This window comes from Carcharhinus amblyrhynchos, chromosome 1 (assembly GCF_965287045.1).
Source record: "Carcharhinus amblyrhynchos chromosome 1, sCarAmb.v2.hapA, whole genome shotgun sequence".
In the NCBI taxonomy this organism is placed as follows: domain Eukaryota; kingdom Metazoa; phylum Chordata; class Chondrichthyes; order Carcharhiniformes; family Carcharhinidae; genus Carcharhinus; species Carcharhinus amblyrhynchos.
In genome coordinates, this window is record NC_137324.1 from 21,790,959 (window position 1) to 21,809,425 (window position 18,467).

Below are 18,467 nucleotides of genomic sequence, written 5' to 3' on the forward strand. Positions count from 1 at the left end.
TTAAAATAAGGATGAAGGTGGCACCAACTGTAAAAAGAATCGAGGCACAGCAACCAGGCTTACTCAATGGAAGATAAAATATTAAACAGAACAGTAAAACAATTAAGATATCCATTCTCTCTTGCCAAAGGAATAGAATATAGAAGTAGTGAAGTGTTGCTGCTACTCTACAAAACATCAGTGAGTCTGCATTTAAAAGAATATGTATAGTTTTGATCCCCTTACTGGCGGGCAGCACGGTGGCACAGTGATTAGCACTACTGCCTCACAGCACCAGGGACCCGGGTTTGATTCCTGGCTTGAGTCACTGTCTGTGTGGAGTTTCTCCCCATGTCTGCGTGTTTCCTTTGGTGTTCCAGTTTCCTCCCACAGTCTGAAAGACATGCTGGTTAGGTGCATTTGACCCCAAACAGGCTCCTGGTGTGGTGACTACTCGAATTTCACAGTAACTTCATTACCGTGTTAATATAAGCCTTAACTGATACTAATAAATAATCTTGAACTTATTGAAAAGAGATGTAGTTGCATTGGAGGTGATTCAAAGGAGATTCCAACATCCAATTCCAGAGATGGGTAATTTGACTGAGAGATTAGGCAGTTTAGGCCTGTACTCCTTGAAGAAAGAATGAGGGAAGATCTAATCGAGGTGTACAAGATAAGGGGGATTGACAAAGTGGATGTGGAGAGGATGTAGGGCAATCTAGAACAAGGGATCAGTTTTAGGATAAGAACATAAGAAATAGGAGCAGGAGTAGGCCATCTAGCCCTTCGAGCCTGCCCCGCCATTCAATAAGCTCATGGCTGATCGGTCGTGGCTCAGTTCCACATTCCCGCCCTCTGCCCATAACCCTTAATCCCCTCTCTTATCAAAAACCCATCAACCCGCTTCTTAAAAATATTTAGCGAGGCAGCCTCCACCACTTCAACGGGCAGAGAATTCCAGAGATTCACCACCCTTTGAGTGAAGAAGTTCCTCCTCAACTCCGTTCTAAACCGCCCCCCTTTTATCTTTAGGCTGTGCCCCCTAGTCCTACTGTCTTTTTTGAGCGGGAAGAGTCTTTCCACCTCTATCCTATCCATCCCATTCATCATCTTATACGTCTCAATGGGATGCTGGCCTTCATAGCGAGGGGGATTGAATATAAAAGTAGGGAGGTCTTGCTGCAGCTGTATAGAACATAGAACATAGAACACTACAGCACAAACAGGCCCTTCGGCCCACAAGTTGCGCCGACCACATCACCTACCAACCTACAGACCTATCTATAACCCTCAATCTCATTAAACCCCATATACTCATCCAGAAGTCTTTTAAAAGACCCCAGCGAGTTCGCCTCCACCACCACTGACGGCAGCCGATTCCATTCACTCACCACCCTCTGAGTGAAAAACTTACCCCTAACATCACTTCTGAACCTCCCTCCCCGCACCTTAAATCTGTGTCCTCTCGTAGCGACCATTTCAAACCGGGGAAATAGCCTCTGAGAGTCCACCCTATCTATTCCTCTCAACATTTTGTAAACTTCTATCAGGTCGCCTCTCAACCTTCGTCTCTCCAGGGAAAAGAGTCCCAGCTCCCTCAACCTAACTTCATAAGGCATGCCTCCCAGTCCAGGCAACATCCTTGTAAATCTCCTCTGCACCCTTTCAATAGCTTCTACATCTTTCCTATAGTGAGGCGACCAGAACTGCGCACAATACTCCAAATGAGGCCGACAAGGGTCTTATAAAGTTCCAGCATTACCTCCCGACTCCTAAACTCAATCCCTCGATTAATGAAGGCCAGTACACCATACGCCTTCTTGACCACCTCCTCCACCTGCGAGGCCGATTTAAGAGTCCTGTGGACCCGGACCCCAAGATCCTTCTGCTCCTCAACACTACTCAGACTTCTGCCCTTAATAGTGTACTCGTTCATCCCGTTGGTTCTGCCAAAATGGACGACAACACATTTATCCGCGTTGAAGTCCATCTGCCACTTCTCCGCCCAGTCCTGCATCCTATCTATGTCCTGCTGCAACTTTTGCCATCCTTCCAGATCATCCACAACACCACCGACCTTCGTGTCATCAGCGAACTTACTTACCCATCCCTCCACTTCCTCATCCAGGTCATTTATGAAAATGACAAACAACAAGGGTCCCAGAACAGATCCTTGAGGCACTCCGCTGGTGACTGACCTCCATTCAGAAAAAGCCCCATCCACAACCACTCTCTGCCTTCTGCAGGCAAGCCAGTTCTGGATCCACAAGGCCAAAGGCCCTTGGATCCCATGCCCTCTCACCTTCTCAAGAAGTCTTGCATGGGGGACCTTATCAAACGCCTTGCTGAAGTCCATGTACACTACGTCCACGGCACTTCCTTCGTCAATGTGTTCAGTCACATTATCGAAGAACTCAACTAGGCTTGTAAGGCACGACCTGCCCTTGACAAATCCATGCTGACTATTCCTGATCATGTCAAACCTCTCCAAATGTTCGTAAATCTTGTCCCTCAGAAGCCTCTCCATCAGCTTACCAACCACTGAGGTCAGACTCACCGGTCGGTAATTTCCCGGGCTATCTCTGTTCCCTTTCTTAAAAATAGGAACTACATCCGCAATCCTCCAATCCTCTGGAACCTCTCCCGTCTCCATTGACGACGCAAAGATCATCGCCAGGGGCTCTGCAATCTCTTCCCTCGCCTCCCACAGTATCCTGGGGTACATCCCATCTGGTCCCATAGGGCATTGGTGAGGCCGCAGCTGGAGTACTGTGTGCAGTTTTGGGCGCCACACCTGCGCAAGGATATTTTGGCCCTGGAGGGAGTGCAGAGGAGGTTTACTAGGCTGATACCGGAGTTGAGGGGATTGAACTATGAGGAGAGGCTGAATAAACTAGGCTTGTACTCGTTAGAGTTTAGAAGAATGAGGGGAGATCTCATTGAGACGTATAAGATGATGAATGGGATGGATAGGATAGAGGTGGAGAGACTCTTCCCGCTCAAAAAAGACAGTAGGACTAGGGGGCACAGCCTCAAGATAAAGGGGAGGCGGTTTAGAACGGAGTTGAGGAGGAACTTCTTCACTCAAAGGGTGGTGAATCTCTGGAATTCTCTGCCCGTTGAAGTGGTGGAGGCTGCCTCGCTAAATATTTTTAAGAAGCGGGTTGATGGGTTTTTGATAAGAGAAGGGATTAAGGGTTATGGGGAGAGGGCGGGAAAGTGGAACTGAGCCACGACAGATCAGCCATGATCTTATTGAATGGCGGGGCAGGCTCGAAGGGCTAGATGGCCTACTCCTGCTCCTATTTCTTATGTTCTTATGTTCTTATGTTCAATGAGATCTCCCCTCATTCTTCTAAACTCTAACGAGTACAAGCCCAGTTTATTCAGCCTCTCCTCATAGCTCAACCCCCTCAACTCCGGTATCAGTCTGATACCGAGTTGAGGGGGTTGAGCTATGAGGAGAGGCTGAATAAACTGGGCTTGTACTCGTTAGAGTTTAGAAGAATGAGGGGAGATCTCATTGAGACGTATAAGATGATGAATGGAATGGATAGGATAGAGGTGGAAAGACTCTTCCCGCTCAAAAAAGATAATAAAAAAAGGATAATGAGGGAAATAGTTAAATTAGTGCACAGGGTGGAAAATTAGTTATACAAATCTTAACTGCACTCCAAGATGACTCTGACATGTCTGTCACTCACCTGGTGCCAGTCACCCGCTTGTAATTATCCTTTGAATATACAGCAAGAACACTGACTCCTGAACCAATATTCACCAGCAGCAGCGGAAATGGATTAGCCAAAGCATATGTCACCTTCTGACATCTTTCTGGATCTGTTGGGTGCTCGAAGTAATAGCACTCAGCACGCCCATTGAAGCCTACTGAATCAATATACATTGTTCCATGGATAAGGCAGTCAAGTTCATCCAATTTTCGAAGCTGCAGATTAACAATCTACAAAAATTACACAGAACCAGGTTAAGCACCAAGAAAAAAAATATAAAACATGAGGCTCCTTCCTCCAATTTTTCCAACTTTAGGTTCTACTATAAAATAAAAATTTCATATATTAATACTTAAAATAATGGAAGGACCAATCCAGACATCCAAAGGATAGGTGAATTAGAGTAAAGTGACATAGTCAAGAGTCATGTATAGCTCAGGACAGGAGGCTAATAGTTAGAAAAATAATGGCGTTTTAGACACTGATGATTTGTCACCATCAGTGCTTACAAACTTGTAGAATAATCAAACATTATCCCTAGGCCCCACACATTTTAAACTCTCATCTACCAGCATGGATCACAAGCAGAAAACATATTTGTGAATGAACATCTCATTTCCAAATTAAATCACCTCAATCCTGAAATGAGGTAAGAAATTAATTTAAGACAGTCCCAAGTTTTGATACATGGAAAGCAAAATTAAGATGTACATACCGTGCGCAAGTCTGGCTCAAATTTGTATGCCCCGCCCCCAGTAGCGCACAGTGTTGTGTGCAGACTTGAAAAGTGTTTGGCTTTGCCCATCTGAATAAATGCTGGCATGTTCTGGGTAGGAAACCTTATGAAGTGCAAATTGCCTTTACGTCCACAAATTGTCAAATCTTTGAGTTCAAGATGAACATCACGGATGCCTGTGGATCCATAGGCGACATTAGAGGTCAAATATTTCCGTATATTACTCAGATTTTCCACTTCCTCCTCCTCTTCCTCAGTAGTAATGTCCTTTGGTTCAAAATAAACCAGTTTCACCAAAGTTCCACCAATGTCCATGCCAAACCATGGAAAAGCTGCAAGCAGAAAGCAAGTTTGAAATAAATTAATGCCTGCTTATACAATGAACACCCCAAATACAACAATCCAGGTCAAATCTTCCAATTAACTCAGTGACAAGTGAAAAGGGTTAACAGAAATATCAGATTAATGATCTTATTGAATGGCAGAGCAGGCTTGAGGCCAAGTTGATACTCCTGCTCCTAATTTAAATGTGTACACCTACGTGCAACAGGATGGATGGATGTGTTTAGAACTGCTTGTTCTACACAAATACAGACTGGGAGAGCATCAGGATTCAAGGCTGCCATTTCCATGTATAAAATGGTTTTTGTAAGTGCTTTTTACTTACCTCATTAAAAGTCCCAGGGCACTCCACAGAAGAACTTCAAATAGAGTTAGTATGGAACCACATTAGGAGTTATTAAGACAGAAAGGAGCAGCTTGGTTAAAGGCAGCACATTTTAAAAGAGAGATCTTAAGAGAGGGGTAGAGGGGCTTAGGGAAAGAATTGCAATGCTCACAGCCAAGACAGCTTACACAGCCAGGAGTACAGTGATTAAAATCACTGTGCTTCAGGCTAGAACTAGAAAGGATATTATTACAACTGAAAGAGTGCAGAAAAGATTTAATAGAATTCTACCAGGATTTGATGATTTGAGTTACAAGGAGAGACTGAATAGAGTGGGACATTTTCCTCTCGCGTATAGGAGGTTTAGGGGTGATCTTATAGAGGTGTATAAAATAATGAGGGGCATAGATCAGCTAGATAGACAATATCTTTTCCCAAAGGTAGGGGAGTCTAAAACTAGAGGGCATAGGTTTAAGGCAAGAGGGGAGAGATACAAAAGTCTCCAGAGGGGCAATTTTTTTATAGAGGATGGTGAGTGTCTGGAACAAGCTGCCAGAGGTTTTAGAACATAGAACACTACAGCACAAACAGGCCCTTCGGCCCACAAGTTGCACCAATCATATCCATACCTCCCAGGCCATAGAACTATCTGCAACTCCCAATCCCATTAAATCCCATGTACTCATCAGAAGTCTTTTAAAAGGCCCCAGCGAGTTTGCCTCTACCACCACTGACGACAACCGATTCCACTCACTCACCACCCTCTGAGTGAAAAACTTATCTCTGACATCTCCTCTGCACTTGCTCCCCAGCACCTTAAACCTGCGTCCTCTTGTAGTGACCATTTCAGCCCTGGGAAATAGTTTCATGGATGAGTACACGGCTTGTACAATTTTGTCTTTTAAAAAGCATTTAGACAATTACATGGGTAAGATGGGTTTAGAGGGCTATGGGCCAAACACAGGCAATTGGGACGAGCTTAGGGTAAAAAAAAATGGACAGCATTGACAAGTTGGGTTGAAGAGTTTGTTTCCATGCTGTAAACCTCTGAATCTAATCGTAGGATTGCAGAGATTTTGGAGTTTTTGTTAGAAATAGATCACAGAGCAATTTTAAAACAATTTTGAATTTTGAAGTTTAACTACGGCCAGAGCAGAAGCCAATACTGAATCCTGGGATAATGAGCGAAGACAACGTCATGTCCACGATATGGGAACACAGTTTTGGATAAGCTGAGTTTTACACAGTGAAAAGTAGACACCTGGCCAGGAGTTCTCCAAATGAATGACCCAGTAAAGGGAAACAATTCTGGTCACAAGTATCCGAGATTTACAGATAGGATGGAACATAAAATGTAACTGTCCACCAGCAGATAAGGCTGGAGAACAGTTTAAGACCCTGCATCTGAATGCACATAGTATTTGCAACAAAAGGGATGAAGCATTAGCACAAAGTGTTAAATGCTTATGACCTGATAGACATTGCAGGGACATGGTTAAAAGGTGACCATTGCTGGGACTAGATCAATGAAAGATATTTTACACATCAGAATGACTGAAGGAGCTGGGTAGCTCTATTAATAAGAGCTTAGGAATGCAATGGCAGACTTAAGGAAATATTTAATAACTCAGTAAAGATTTATCCCAGTAAGAAAGGCTGAGAAATATGCATCACCTGTGGTTAAATCAGTTAAGGATACTATTAAATTGAAAGAAGCGCTATGCAAAACTCTGCAAAGACTGATTGGTGGTCAGGTGTTGGATGGACTAAGGACAGCAAAGAATGGCTAAAAAGACAATAAAGCAGAAATACAAACAAGAGAAAGCTAGCTAGTAACATAAAAGATAGCAAGAATTCCTACAAGTATTTGAAGGAAAAGAGAATAACCAAAGCTAGTGTTGGCTCTCTAAAGAGTCTGGGGAATTGATAATGCAAAACAAAGAATGGGGGAAATGCTGAACACTTGTGCCACTCTTCACGGGAGAAGATTTAGAATATATTAGCATGGATAAAAGATAGGCTAACTAACAGGAAGCAGAGATTAGGAATAAATGTTTTTATTTCAGATTGACAAGCTATAACGAGTGTCATGGCAGCACAGTGGCTTGTGCTGCTGCCTCTCTGTCAGGGATCCGGGTTCAATTCCAGCTTTGGGTGACTGTGCAGAGGTTAGACATTCCTCCTGTGTCTGCCTGAGTTCGCTCTGTGGGTACTCTGGTTTCCTCTCACAATCCAAAGATGCACAGGTTAGGCAGATTGGCCATGCTAAGTTGCCCCTTACTGTCTGAAGATTTAGTATGCAGATACAGCAAGTGATTGGGAGGTGAATGGAATGCTGGCAATCATTGCAAGAAGAATCAAATATAAAGGAGGGAAGATCTACTGCAGCCGTACAGCACCTTGGTCATACCACATCTGGAACATTATGGACAATTTTGGGCTCGTTTGAAACAGGTTATAACCATTATAGAAGCAGCTCAGAGAAAGTTCACTCAACTTGTTCCCAGGATGTAGGGTTTGCTTATCTTGTAAGCAAAAGCTGAACTGGTTAAACCTTGTGCCCAGAGTGCAGAAGAATGAGGGGTGGTTTTATTGATCCGAGATGTTCAGAATACAGAGTTTGCCATTATAGCTTTCAGTACCTGGTCATTGCCAGCTGATTCATCTGTTTCATTCCTTTCTGTATATTCCGTAGTGATTTTATACAACTGAGTAGCATGCCAGGCCATTTCAGACAGTTGCTAAGAGTCAACCAACACATTGTGTGACTCCAGAAGCACAGCATTGAGGCAGCATGGTGGCAAGTGGTTAGCACTTCTGTTTCACAGTGCCAGGGCTCCAGGTTCAATTCCTGGCTTGTCTACACGTTCTCCCCGCGTCTGCAGGGATTTCCTCCTGGTGCTCTGGGTTTCCCCAAAGACATGCTGGTTAGATGCACTAGCCATGCTAAATTCTCCCTCAGTGTACCCTAAGTGGAGTGTGGCAACTAGGGGATTTTCACTAACTTCAATACAGTGTTAATCTAAGTCTACTTGTGACACTAATAAATAAACTTAAAAAATGTAGAGCAGACAGGTAAGAATGACAGATTTTCTTCTTTAAAGAATACACAAACAAGCAACAAAGAAAAATACAGCGCAAAGATTGGCCCTTCGGCCCTCTAAGCCCATGCCGACCGTGAGGCCCTAACTAAACTAAATAAGTCTTCTTCCCTTATTTGGACCACATCTCTCTATTCATTCCCTATTCATGTACTCATCCAGATGCCTCTTAAACATAGCTATGTGCCTGGTTCCACCACCATCTCTGCATGAAAAACATCCCCTGCTCATCTCCCTTAAAAACTTTCCCCCTCTCACCTTGAACCTGCGCCCGCTTGTAAGTGACACTTTTCTCCTCAGAACAAGCATCTGACTAGGCACCCTGTCTATGCCTCAATCTTGTAGACTTCTGTCATGTCTCCCCTCAGCCTCAGTCTTGCCAATGACAACAATCCTAGTTTATTCAACTTCTCCTCGTACACTATGCCCTCAATATTACAGTGAACCTTCCTTGCACTCTCGCCAAAGCTTCCACATCCTTCTGGTAGTGTGGTGACCAGAACTGCACGCAATATTCCAAATGCAGCCTAACCAAGGTTTTATTGGGTACTGCAGCTTTATGAGTGGGTTTTTATGAAAGTGGACAATTTTTTCATGGTCACTACTGCTAAGGCTGGCTTTTAAATTCCAGATTTATTCACTGAATTTAAACTCTACCTGCTGCTGTTGTGACATTCAAATGCATGTTCCCAGAATATTAGCCTGGGCCACTGAATTACCAGTCTGATGACAGTACCAATATGTCTCTGCTACAGACATAATCTCTTCCTGCCTTCCTTCTCTGGTGAAGACAAAATCAACATCCTGGGAATTACCACTGATCAGAAATTCAACTAGAATAGCAATGTAAATATTGTTGCTACTAAAGGCTAGATAAGAAATTAGTCCAGCAAAGCCAAATGGAATATATTTAAATGCAAGGAGCCTGAGAAATAGGCCAGATGAGTTTAGAGCACAGGTAGCCACACGGGATTATATTATCATAGCTAAAACCAAGATTTGGCTGAACTTTAGGTAGGATTGGTCACTCAACATTCCTGGTTACAAGGCATTCAGATAAGATAGAGATGGTACAGATGTAACAGAGGAAGGCAACATCAAGAAATTGATTATAGCAGTGGGGAGGGATGATATCCTGCGATGATCATTAAATAAAGAAAAAAGCACAAAAGGGAAAAACACACTGTTGGGTGTGTATTATAGGCCTCTAAACAGGGAGAGATAGAGAATCAAATTGCAGGAATAACAGGCGGTGAAAGAAGGGAATTTTAACTACGCAAACATTAACTGGGATGGTTTCTGCGCACAAGATAGGGAGAGTGTGAAATTCATAAATGGCATCCAGAACTTTTTAAGTACACAGAAAGTCCAACAAGGGAAGGGACAATTCTGGGCCTATTATTCAGAAATGAGCCCGGGCAATTGGGAGACATCAGTTGATGAGCATTTTGGAGATATTGACCATATTTCATTTAGGATAATTACGGAAAGTATAGTTTGGGAATACAAGTAAGGCCATAAAGTGTAAGAGCAGTCATCCAGCCTATAGAGTCTGTTTCGTCATTATGTGAGATCATGACCGATCTGATAACTTTCTCACTGCATCCCCATAACCTTCAATTCCCTTCATTGAAAATCTGTCTATCTTAGCCTTAGCTGGAGAAAGGCTAATTTTATGTTAGGAGCCCAAGTGGACTGGGAGCAGCTACTTGCAGGTAAAACTGTGTCAGAGCAGTGACAGGCCTTCAAGGAAGAGATGGAGAGAATACAGGGCAAATATGTTTCCATAAAGGCAAAGGGTGGGACCAAGACCAGAGAACTCTGGATAGCAAAATTAAGAAAAAAATTATGGCGGATACTAAGGGCTCATAGAAAGTAGCAGTAGGCCATTTGGCCCTTCCAGCCTGGTTCGCTATTAATTTTGATCATGACATATCATCAAATTCAATATCCTGATCCTGCCTTCCTCCCCCCACCCCATATCCCTTGATTCCTTTAGTCCCAAGAGCTATGACTGATGTCTTCTTGAAATCAAACAATATTCTGGCCTCAACTACAGTGAATTCCACACATTTACCACACTCTGGGTGAAGAAATTTCTCCTCACTTCAGTTCTAAAAGGTTTACCCCTTAGCCTCAAACCACGATCTCTAGTTCTGGGCTCACCCACCACCGGGAGAATTCCTTCTGAATCTACCCTGTCTAACTCTGTTAGAATTTTGCAAGTTTCCAAGAGATTCCCTCTCTGCTTAACTCTTATGTAGATAATTCTATACAGCAGGCTAATACAGCAGAGTCCCTAGAGGAATATAAAGAATGTAGAGCAGAGCTTAAAGAAGAAATTAGGAAAGTTGAGAGTACACTAGAGCTTTGCTGGGTAGAATAAAGGAACCCCCATAAATACATAAAGAGCAAGAGAATAACTCAGGCCAATTAGGGACCATAGCTAATGTAATAGGTAGTGGGGGAGACCAGAAGACATGGATACGTCCTCAATGAATACTGTGCGTTAGTCTTCCCAATGGAAAAGAACGATGCAGGTGTAGACGTGAGGGTGGAGGACTGTGAAATATTCGAGGAGATTATATCACACACCACGTGGATGCCATCTGCAAGGGCATCTCAACTTGAAATATCAGTTTGGGGTGGTGTACAGCTTTGGGATGTTGTGAGGAATCACTTGAAATCCCCAGTGAGAATAACCAGCCCAGTCATTATAGAACAATTACAACTTATTAACCTAAAAGGGCAAATAGACATAACCAAGGCTATAACACACTATATTACTAAAAACATACCATTTATATACAAATTACCCACTGTTCGGCGCTCCCTGAGCTCAAGGCTTTCCTGTGCCCACACAGCACCCAATCTAAACCCAAATCAAATCCATCTGATAGTTACCACACAATATGCAGCAAACGATCGAATCTGGGAAACATCTTTTCCTGGTCCAGCAAAAATATCAGAACAGCCTTTATGAAGGTTCCTGCATTACCTTGTCACTAAGAGATGTTAAAATGGCCCCTCAGACTCTCTCCCCTGAGAAACTAGTCTCTCCAGCTCTTTATTAAACTAGCCAGTCAGCTGTAAGATGTTAATTAGCCTGCTGGCAACTTAAGTCTTACTGGTAGGTTTTTATTTATTAGTATCACAGATAGACTGACATTAACACTGCAATGAAGTTACTGCAAACCTCCCTAGTCGCTACACTGTGGTGCCTGTTCAGGTACACTGAGGGAGAATTTGGCATGGCCATTATACCTTAACCAGTACGTTTTTCAGTCATGTGATTATACCCAATTCCTCTGTGATTTTTCCCTTTGTGTATTTGGACTGTCTGCATCTCACAATCCATGACTTAAAATTAGCATCAGTATATCTCCACTGATCGCTCATCCTCTGGGCGAGCTGTTTCCTGATGATAGCTATTTATACCTGATTCTCCCTGCTAATCTCGTGACTGGGAACGTCACATCTCATCACCCTTTCTAAATGCCGGCTACTGCTGTTGTTAGGCAGATTCATGACAATTAACATAGGGAGAGATGGTATGAGCAGATTTACAGTCCTAAAAATGGATAAATCTGCATGCTCAGATGAGGTATATCCCAGGCTTTTGAAGGACAGAGGGGAACTGACAAGGGCACTGGCAGTAATTTTAAAATCCTCTCTGGATGCAAATGACGCGCAAGAGGTCTGCTAAAATTGCCCCATTGTTGAGAGGGAAGTAGGATTAGACCAGGAAATTATAGGCCAGTCTAACCTCTGATAGGAAACTCACTGGAAAGAAACTCTCGTAACATTTAATAAGTACTTACATATTCACTCACACTGCCATAGCTTCCACAGCTATGGGACAAGCACTGGAAAATGGGATTAGCGTAATCAGATCTTCGTTGATCTATGTGGACACAACAAGCTGAATGGCTTTCTGTGCTGTAACCATCTACAGCAGGTCAGAGACTGGGAAGTCTGCGCAAGTAACTCATCATGACTTCCCAAAGTCTATCCAACATCTACAAGGCACAAGTCAAGAGTCTAAGGGAACACTTGCCACTTACCTGAATCAGTGCAGCCCCAACATCAAGAAGCTCAACACTATCCAGGACAAAGTAGTCCATTTGATCCATAAACAGTCACTCCCTCCACCTTTGATACACAGTGACAGCAATATGTGCCATCTACAAGATGCAGTGCAGGAACTCACCAAGGCACCTTAGGCTACACCTTCCAAACGCATGACTATCTTGAAGGTCTAGGGCAACAGGTATATGAGAACACCTGAAGTTGTCCTCCAAGCTGCACACCATCCTGACGTAGAAGTACATCACTCTTCCTTCACGGTCATGGGGTTGAAATCTCAGGACTCCCTTCCTGGCAGCACTGTGGGTGTGTCTATACCACAGGGACTACAATGATTCAAAGGCAGCAGCTCACCACCACCTTCTCAAGGGCAATTAAGGATGAACAACGAATGTTGGCCTAGCTAGCGACACCCACAGAGATAACTGCCCATGCCCATCACACCCAATCCACCATCTGAAACTTTCACTACCCGCCACAGGCACACAAGCATAGCAGTGTGAACTATATACAAGAGGCATTGCAGCAACTCACCAAACCTCTTGACAGCACCTTCCAAACCCTGACGTCTAATACCTAGAAGGACAAGGGAACACCATCTCCTGCATGTTCCCCTCCAAGCCACAAGCTACCCCAATGACTATTTCTTCTGTCACTTTGTTAAAATCTCGGGATCTTTAACAACACTGTGGGTGAAATGGAGTGGTTCAAGAAGGTTGTTTACCATCACAGCCTTGAGAGCAATTAGAAATGAGCAAATATTGGCCTTGCCAGCAATGCTCACATTCCATGTTAAAAAATCTTTCATTAACTGGTAACTCTAATTCAGGGTTGTGGGGGAGTCAGAACCTATCCTGACAGATACTGGGCGTTAGGCAGTGGACATTCAGGATGATCCATTGCAGAGCACACACTCACATACAAACTAAGGGGCAATTTAGCATGGCCAATCCACCTAACCTGCATGTTTTTGGATTGTGGGAGGAAACTGAAACATTCAGGGGAAACCCATGCTGACACAGAATGTATAAACTTCACACAAAGTCACGAAGTTGGAATTGAAACCTGGAGCTGAGGCAATGGTACTAACCATTGTGCCGCCCAAAAATGAAAACGTTCTCATTTATTTTTGCTTCTATTACAAGATGTTAATCCGGCTCATCCCCTCTAACCTCATGTCTGCATTTCCTCACACTATTAACTTAATCCTTCCCCTACCATTTTATTTATGGCTCTGGTGCAACAATGTGACAATTCTTTTTCAGGTGAAGACAGCCCCTTCATGTGTAGCCTTTGGACCAGCACTCATTCCCGTGACCCAACAACATGAACACTTTTCACTTGCAGCTATACATCGGCTTTCCTGATCTTCCATTACCTAACGTTGTCAACCTGTCACACAGAAAACCATCTGGGTTGTTTCGATCTTGGCTTTCAATGCTGTGTCTTAAGTTTATTTCAAATAATGAATTCTAGGTGAATAGATTTTTCTCTCCTTAAATCTGAATCAATAATATTCTTTTCAAATCTACTAAACTCCAGTAAGTAAGGGTAGTCTTAATTTGACTAATGAATGATGGACTTAGTATAATGTGTTCAAAGAGAAATTAATATTAATTTCCCTATACCTTAAGCCAAATTTAGCTATTTACTGCGTAGTGGTATTTACAGAGCTCTGTCCTTATACAGATAATTTCAGCTAAATGGATTTGATGCAAGTTTAAAATCTCCCCAAGTCATGCAGAGCAGTTCTATAGAGACAAGAGAACACTTCCACAGCATTTGGAGTTATCTCACACAAATGCAGAAAACTAGTATGGACTGCAAATTTTTGAACCAAAATGGAACTGATAAGTTTTTAAAGACTACAAAAGCATTTAACTGCCAGAATAAACTGTTCAGTATTTGATTTCCTTTCTTTCAACATTAAAGTAGAAGCTTGCTATCTAATTATGGAAGCATGAAGTCCAATTACAGCAAATTATTTTGCACCAATGGACTTCATTGCATAAACTTGCATGGTCAAGAAAGATTGGAAAATGTCTGCCATTTCATATAAAAAGGCCCACTACAAAGTTCCTGAAATTGCTGTACAGAAACAGAAGGAGTTAATTTAAAATACCCAATTCTGCTCTTTCCTCCCCTACCCACTGATAATTTTTCAATGCAATTTGCCTCCATTTCTCTCCCGTTCCAAGTATTACAAATACAAAAATAATAGCTGGGAGTAAGCTGTTACATTCCTTCCCTTTAAACAAATCAATCTCTTCCCTGGCCTTCAAAATCCAAGCTATTCTTTCCTCCAGTTCTTACTCGTCACTTCCTTTTTCAGACAGAAAAGGTCAATTATTTTCAAGAATTTCTCTCCAGCTGTCAGCTTCCTACACATCAAAAGCTCAATTCTGCTCTGAGTTGGCACTATCAGCTTCGAGGCTTCTGCACAGCTTCAACATCCAAATATAGTTCCAACTGGCTGGATAAAATTTGAAATTAAAATCTTTAGCCTCAAAGCAGACAAATAAGTGACGACCTGAAGCTTTTGGAATTTTTGAAGAACAGCTGCAAACACAATCACTATGCAAAGTGTAAAATTCACATTCAACATCATTAGCTCACGCTCAAGGTTTTACAGAAAGGTTGGGATTACAAGTATGAATCGAAGCATCTGATAGAAACATGGGAAGGAAGCACAGTAGGTCCAGAGTGTTCCATTATGATCTTGGCTAATGTGCAACCTAACTCTGTAACTTATCCTCCACACACAAAAAAATCTATAACTGATCTAGAATTTTGGATGACCATGTCTGAAGACCTGTTTCCTAATTTCACACCTGAGTGGTCTGGCTCAGTCCCCTAGAACATAGAACATTACAGCGCAGAACAGGCCCTTCGGCCCATGATGTTGCGCCGACCAGTTAAAAAACAATGACCCTCTAACCTAAACCAAACCCTTTCCATCCATAAACCTATCCACAGATCTCTTAAACGCCCCCAAACTAGGCGCATCCACAACTGCAGCAGGCAGGGCATTCCAATCCCTCACCACCCTCTGGGTAAAGAACCTACCCCTGACATCCGTCCTATAACTACCACCCCTTAATTTAAAGCTATGCCCCCTCGTGCTAGCTTTCTCCATCCGAGGAAAAAGGCTATCACTGTCATTTCTAACACCAACTTGCAGAAATACTTTCTTTCTATTCCCTGCTCTCCATAGAACCCTTAAAGCTTTGATCAAGTCACTGCATAAACCAAATTCCAGGAATTACATCTCTAATTTGCACAATCTCTCTGTAATTCAACCCTTGAAGTCCAGGTAATGTTCTGGTAAATCTACACTGCACCGTCTCCAGGGAGACCTTTTCTTTTCTGAAGTGTGGTATCCAGGACTACTCATACAGGACTAGAAGTGTGGTCTAACCAGCATGACATCAATCCCCGGTTCACTAATCCTTTGGATGCAAACACGAATATCCATCGTCCCACCTCCCAAGTCTTTTTGTACTGTTTCCATCTTTTCAGGATATAGAATTTAAGTGGATCCCCTTCATTTGCCACAGTTTCGCCCACTCACAATCAATATCGCTTTACAATTTCGTGCTTCCAACTACACTGCTTACAATGCTGCCCATGTTTATACCATGAAATTTAGAAGTGACTTTCTATCTTACCATCTAACAATGATGAGTTGGAGGCCCCACAGATCCTTGAAGACACGGGTCATTCTGCTCAATTCAAGAAGCTGCCAATGAGCAATCAGCTCTTCATAAAGGCAGGCTGGCTCTTTGATAACTGAAAATTCAGTCACAATTATAGATTCTAATAAATTACCTGAAAAACAGACATTGGACTAACTGCTCTATAATACCCTAGCTTCCCTCTGTACTGCAAGTAATTCTAAAAATGAGAATAATAAACCTGCAACAGCTCTGCTAAAACTAATCCTATTCCACCCCCCCAACCCCATCACCTCTGCTCCAAATATTGATCTAAAGCGATTCAGCAGTCACTGCTGCAACCACTGGCTCAAGATTCAATTCTCCCATCATTTTCCTGAGACATTTGTCTTAATTTTCCTTTCGTAATAAATGGAGATTTAAAGGTTTAGAACTGTGTAGTCAAACTACCTAATGTTTACTCAAAACGGCACAATGGTTGGGACATTAAGGCAGTCACTTGGGTTGAACCTGAAAGCACGTAGGGGGGGGGGGGGGGGGAAAAACAACACAAGTGCTGTGCCACATTCCCAGCGGGGTAGTTCTCCCAATTCGGTAGGTGAAAGATAACCCACAGTCCTCAGTGAATTACAGGGTAACTAATCCAATCAATCCACGGGGTGGAGTGGAGGGAGGGAGAAGAGGGAGCAGAGCCTGAGCTGCAAATCCAGTTAACACATTTCATTTTACCCACACTCACCCTGGCAATTACTGTCAAGAGTAGGGTTTTGACAGAATGGCTTTAAGATGATAACAGGGCTTAAGAATGATGGAGAATTATAGTTTGACCATTTCAAGATCAAATATCTGCACTCTCTCCTTTCCTCCCCCACCACCCCCCTCGCCTCCCACGTACTCTATGAACGGTATGCTTTGTCTCAGCAGTACTTTTCACTATATACTAATACATGACAATAAATCAAATCAAAAATGGATTCTTCAGCGAGTTTGAAGCATTGTACATGACCAGGATCTTTGGATAATGAATTGTAATGTGCCTTTACACAACGGGAATCCTCGGTTTTTACAGACAGTGGTTTTAATACATTTATTATCCAAAAGATAAAAGTATTACAGTTTATTCAGTCTATTCAAACGCTGCATAGAGCACTGGTTATATTCGCTCCTTGCTTCTTTCCTGGTCAATGTAACTATTACTTACGGGGCCTGTTTTTCTTCACCGACTCCGGGCGCTGCTGGTGTAGCCGCTGGCTGGTGCTGGGCGCCTGCTCTCGGCTGTCCGAAGAGCCGACCTGGCGCCTCTCCGCCTCGGGCTCCTGCGGTTGCCAACGCTGCGGGCTCGCGGCCTTTTTCCCTCCGTGCTGCTGCGGCTTCTCCTCCGGCTCCTCCTGCAGCGAGGAGCCACCGGCCCCGCCGCCATGGTAACCGTTCACCACTATCGAGCGGCCGCTGCTCACCGGCTCCATCGCCGGTTCGGCTCCTTTCATTAACAATAAAACCTATACGTCTTTTCCGCATACAAATTACATTAATCTCGAATCTATTCCCCGGCCTGCGGGAAGATAAAAGATAAAGCCGTTTGTTTCAAGCGAGCAGCGGCAGCCATTCCCCTGGCCGTTAGCTGCTGCCGCCTGCTCAGCCTTCATCCGAGCCCGGCTCCCAGCGGCAGCATCCCCACCGGAAACATCCGCCTCATCCAATCATACCCCTCCAAGCCTCACCCCGCCCCCAATATCCGCTGACTGACAGCCACCTTACCCAATTAGACCCCAGCAAAGGATTCCTCCCGCCCCAACATCCTCTGATTGATAGCCATATTATCCAATCAGACCCCCCAAGCTTCATTCTCCCTGGTACACGCTGATTGACAGCAGCCTCATCCAATCATAATCCTACAAACATCATCCCGCCCCAAAATCCTCTTGGCAGCTGCCTCACCCAATCAAGCCTCTGCAAAGCGTCCCCCTCCCCCATTCAGGTCTGATTGACATCCACTTCACCCAATTAGGCCTCTCCCATCCTCCCGCTCGTCCCCACATACCGGAAATAGCCTCTGATTGACAGCCATATTGTCCAATCAATGCACTCCCATTCCCCGACCTCTCGCCAATCAGGGAGACCGGGGGCGGGAACGATAGTCATTTCGACCGAATGGACCTTATAAACGTTTCGATTATTTCAGAAGCTTGTTTATTTGAATGTGGCCCTGATGCTATGGACAATATTGACATCATACTCTTGATTTTAAACCAGTTTGCCGAAAACTGGTTAACTCAGCGGGCCGGAAGTGGACCTGGCTTCAGGTGGACGTGGCAACGCACCAGTAGCTGAGGAGAATCCGATTCCATCAGCGGCTCCCTGGGAGGCGGTGCCTGTGGAGGAGGGCGGTGGGTGAGGGAGGGAGGCAGTTGTTAACGTTAATAACATTTAATTTATTGTCACTCAAACGATATTCGGTGAAAAAACGTTTTTTATTTCGACTGTTCGTGGGGA

General features: G+C 43.6%; 1 protein-coding gene across 2 annotated transcripts in view; it reads right to left on the reverse strand.

Moving 5' to 3' along the window:
• LOC145348070 (pantothenate kinase 3-like) overlaps positions 1 to 17,631 on the reverse strand; it is a 34,924-nt gene extending 17,293 nt beyond the window's left edge. Inside the window, exons 1-3 of one of the 2 annotated variants that reach the window (XM_080196328.1) lie at positions 17,176 to 17,631; positions 4,426 to 4,778; positions 3,687 to 3,925 (exon numbers count right to left, since the gene is read on the reverse strand). In XM_080196328.1, the coding sequence (XP_080052454.1) occupies positions 3,687 to 3,925; positions 4,426 to 4,778; positions 17,176 to 17,461 (878 nt within the window). In that variant the 5' untranslated portion in view covers positions 17,462 to 17,631. Of the gene's footprint in view, positions 1 to 3,686; positions 3,941 to 4,425; positions 4,779 to 17,175 lie in introns of both variants that reach the window. The other variant, XM_080196247.1, reaches the window with a different exon arrangement.
• Positions 17,632 to 18,467: the final 836 nt, after the last annotated feature.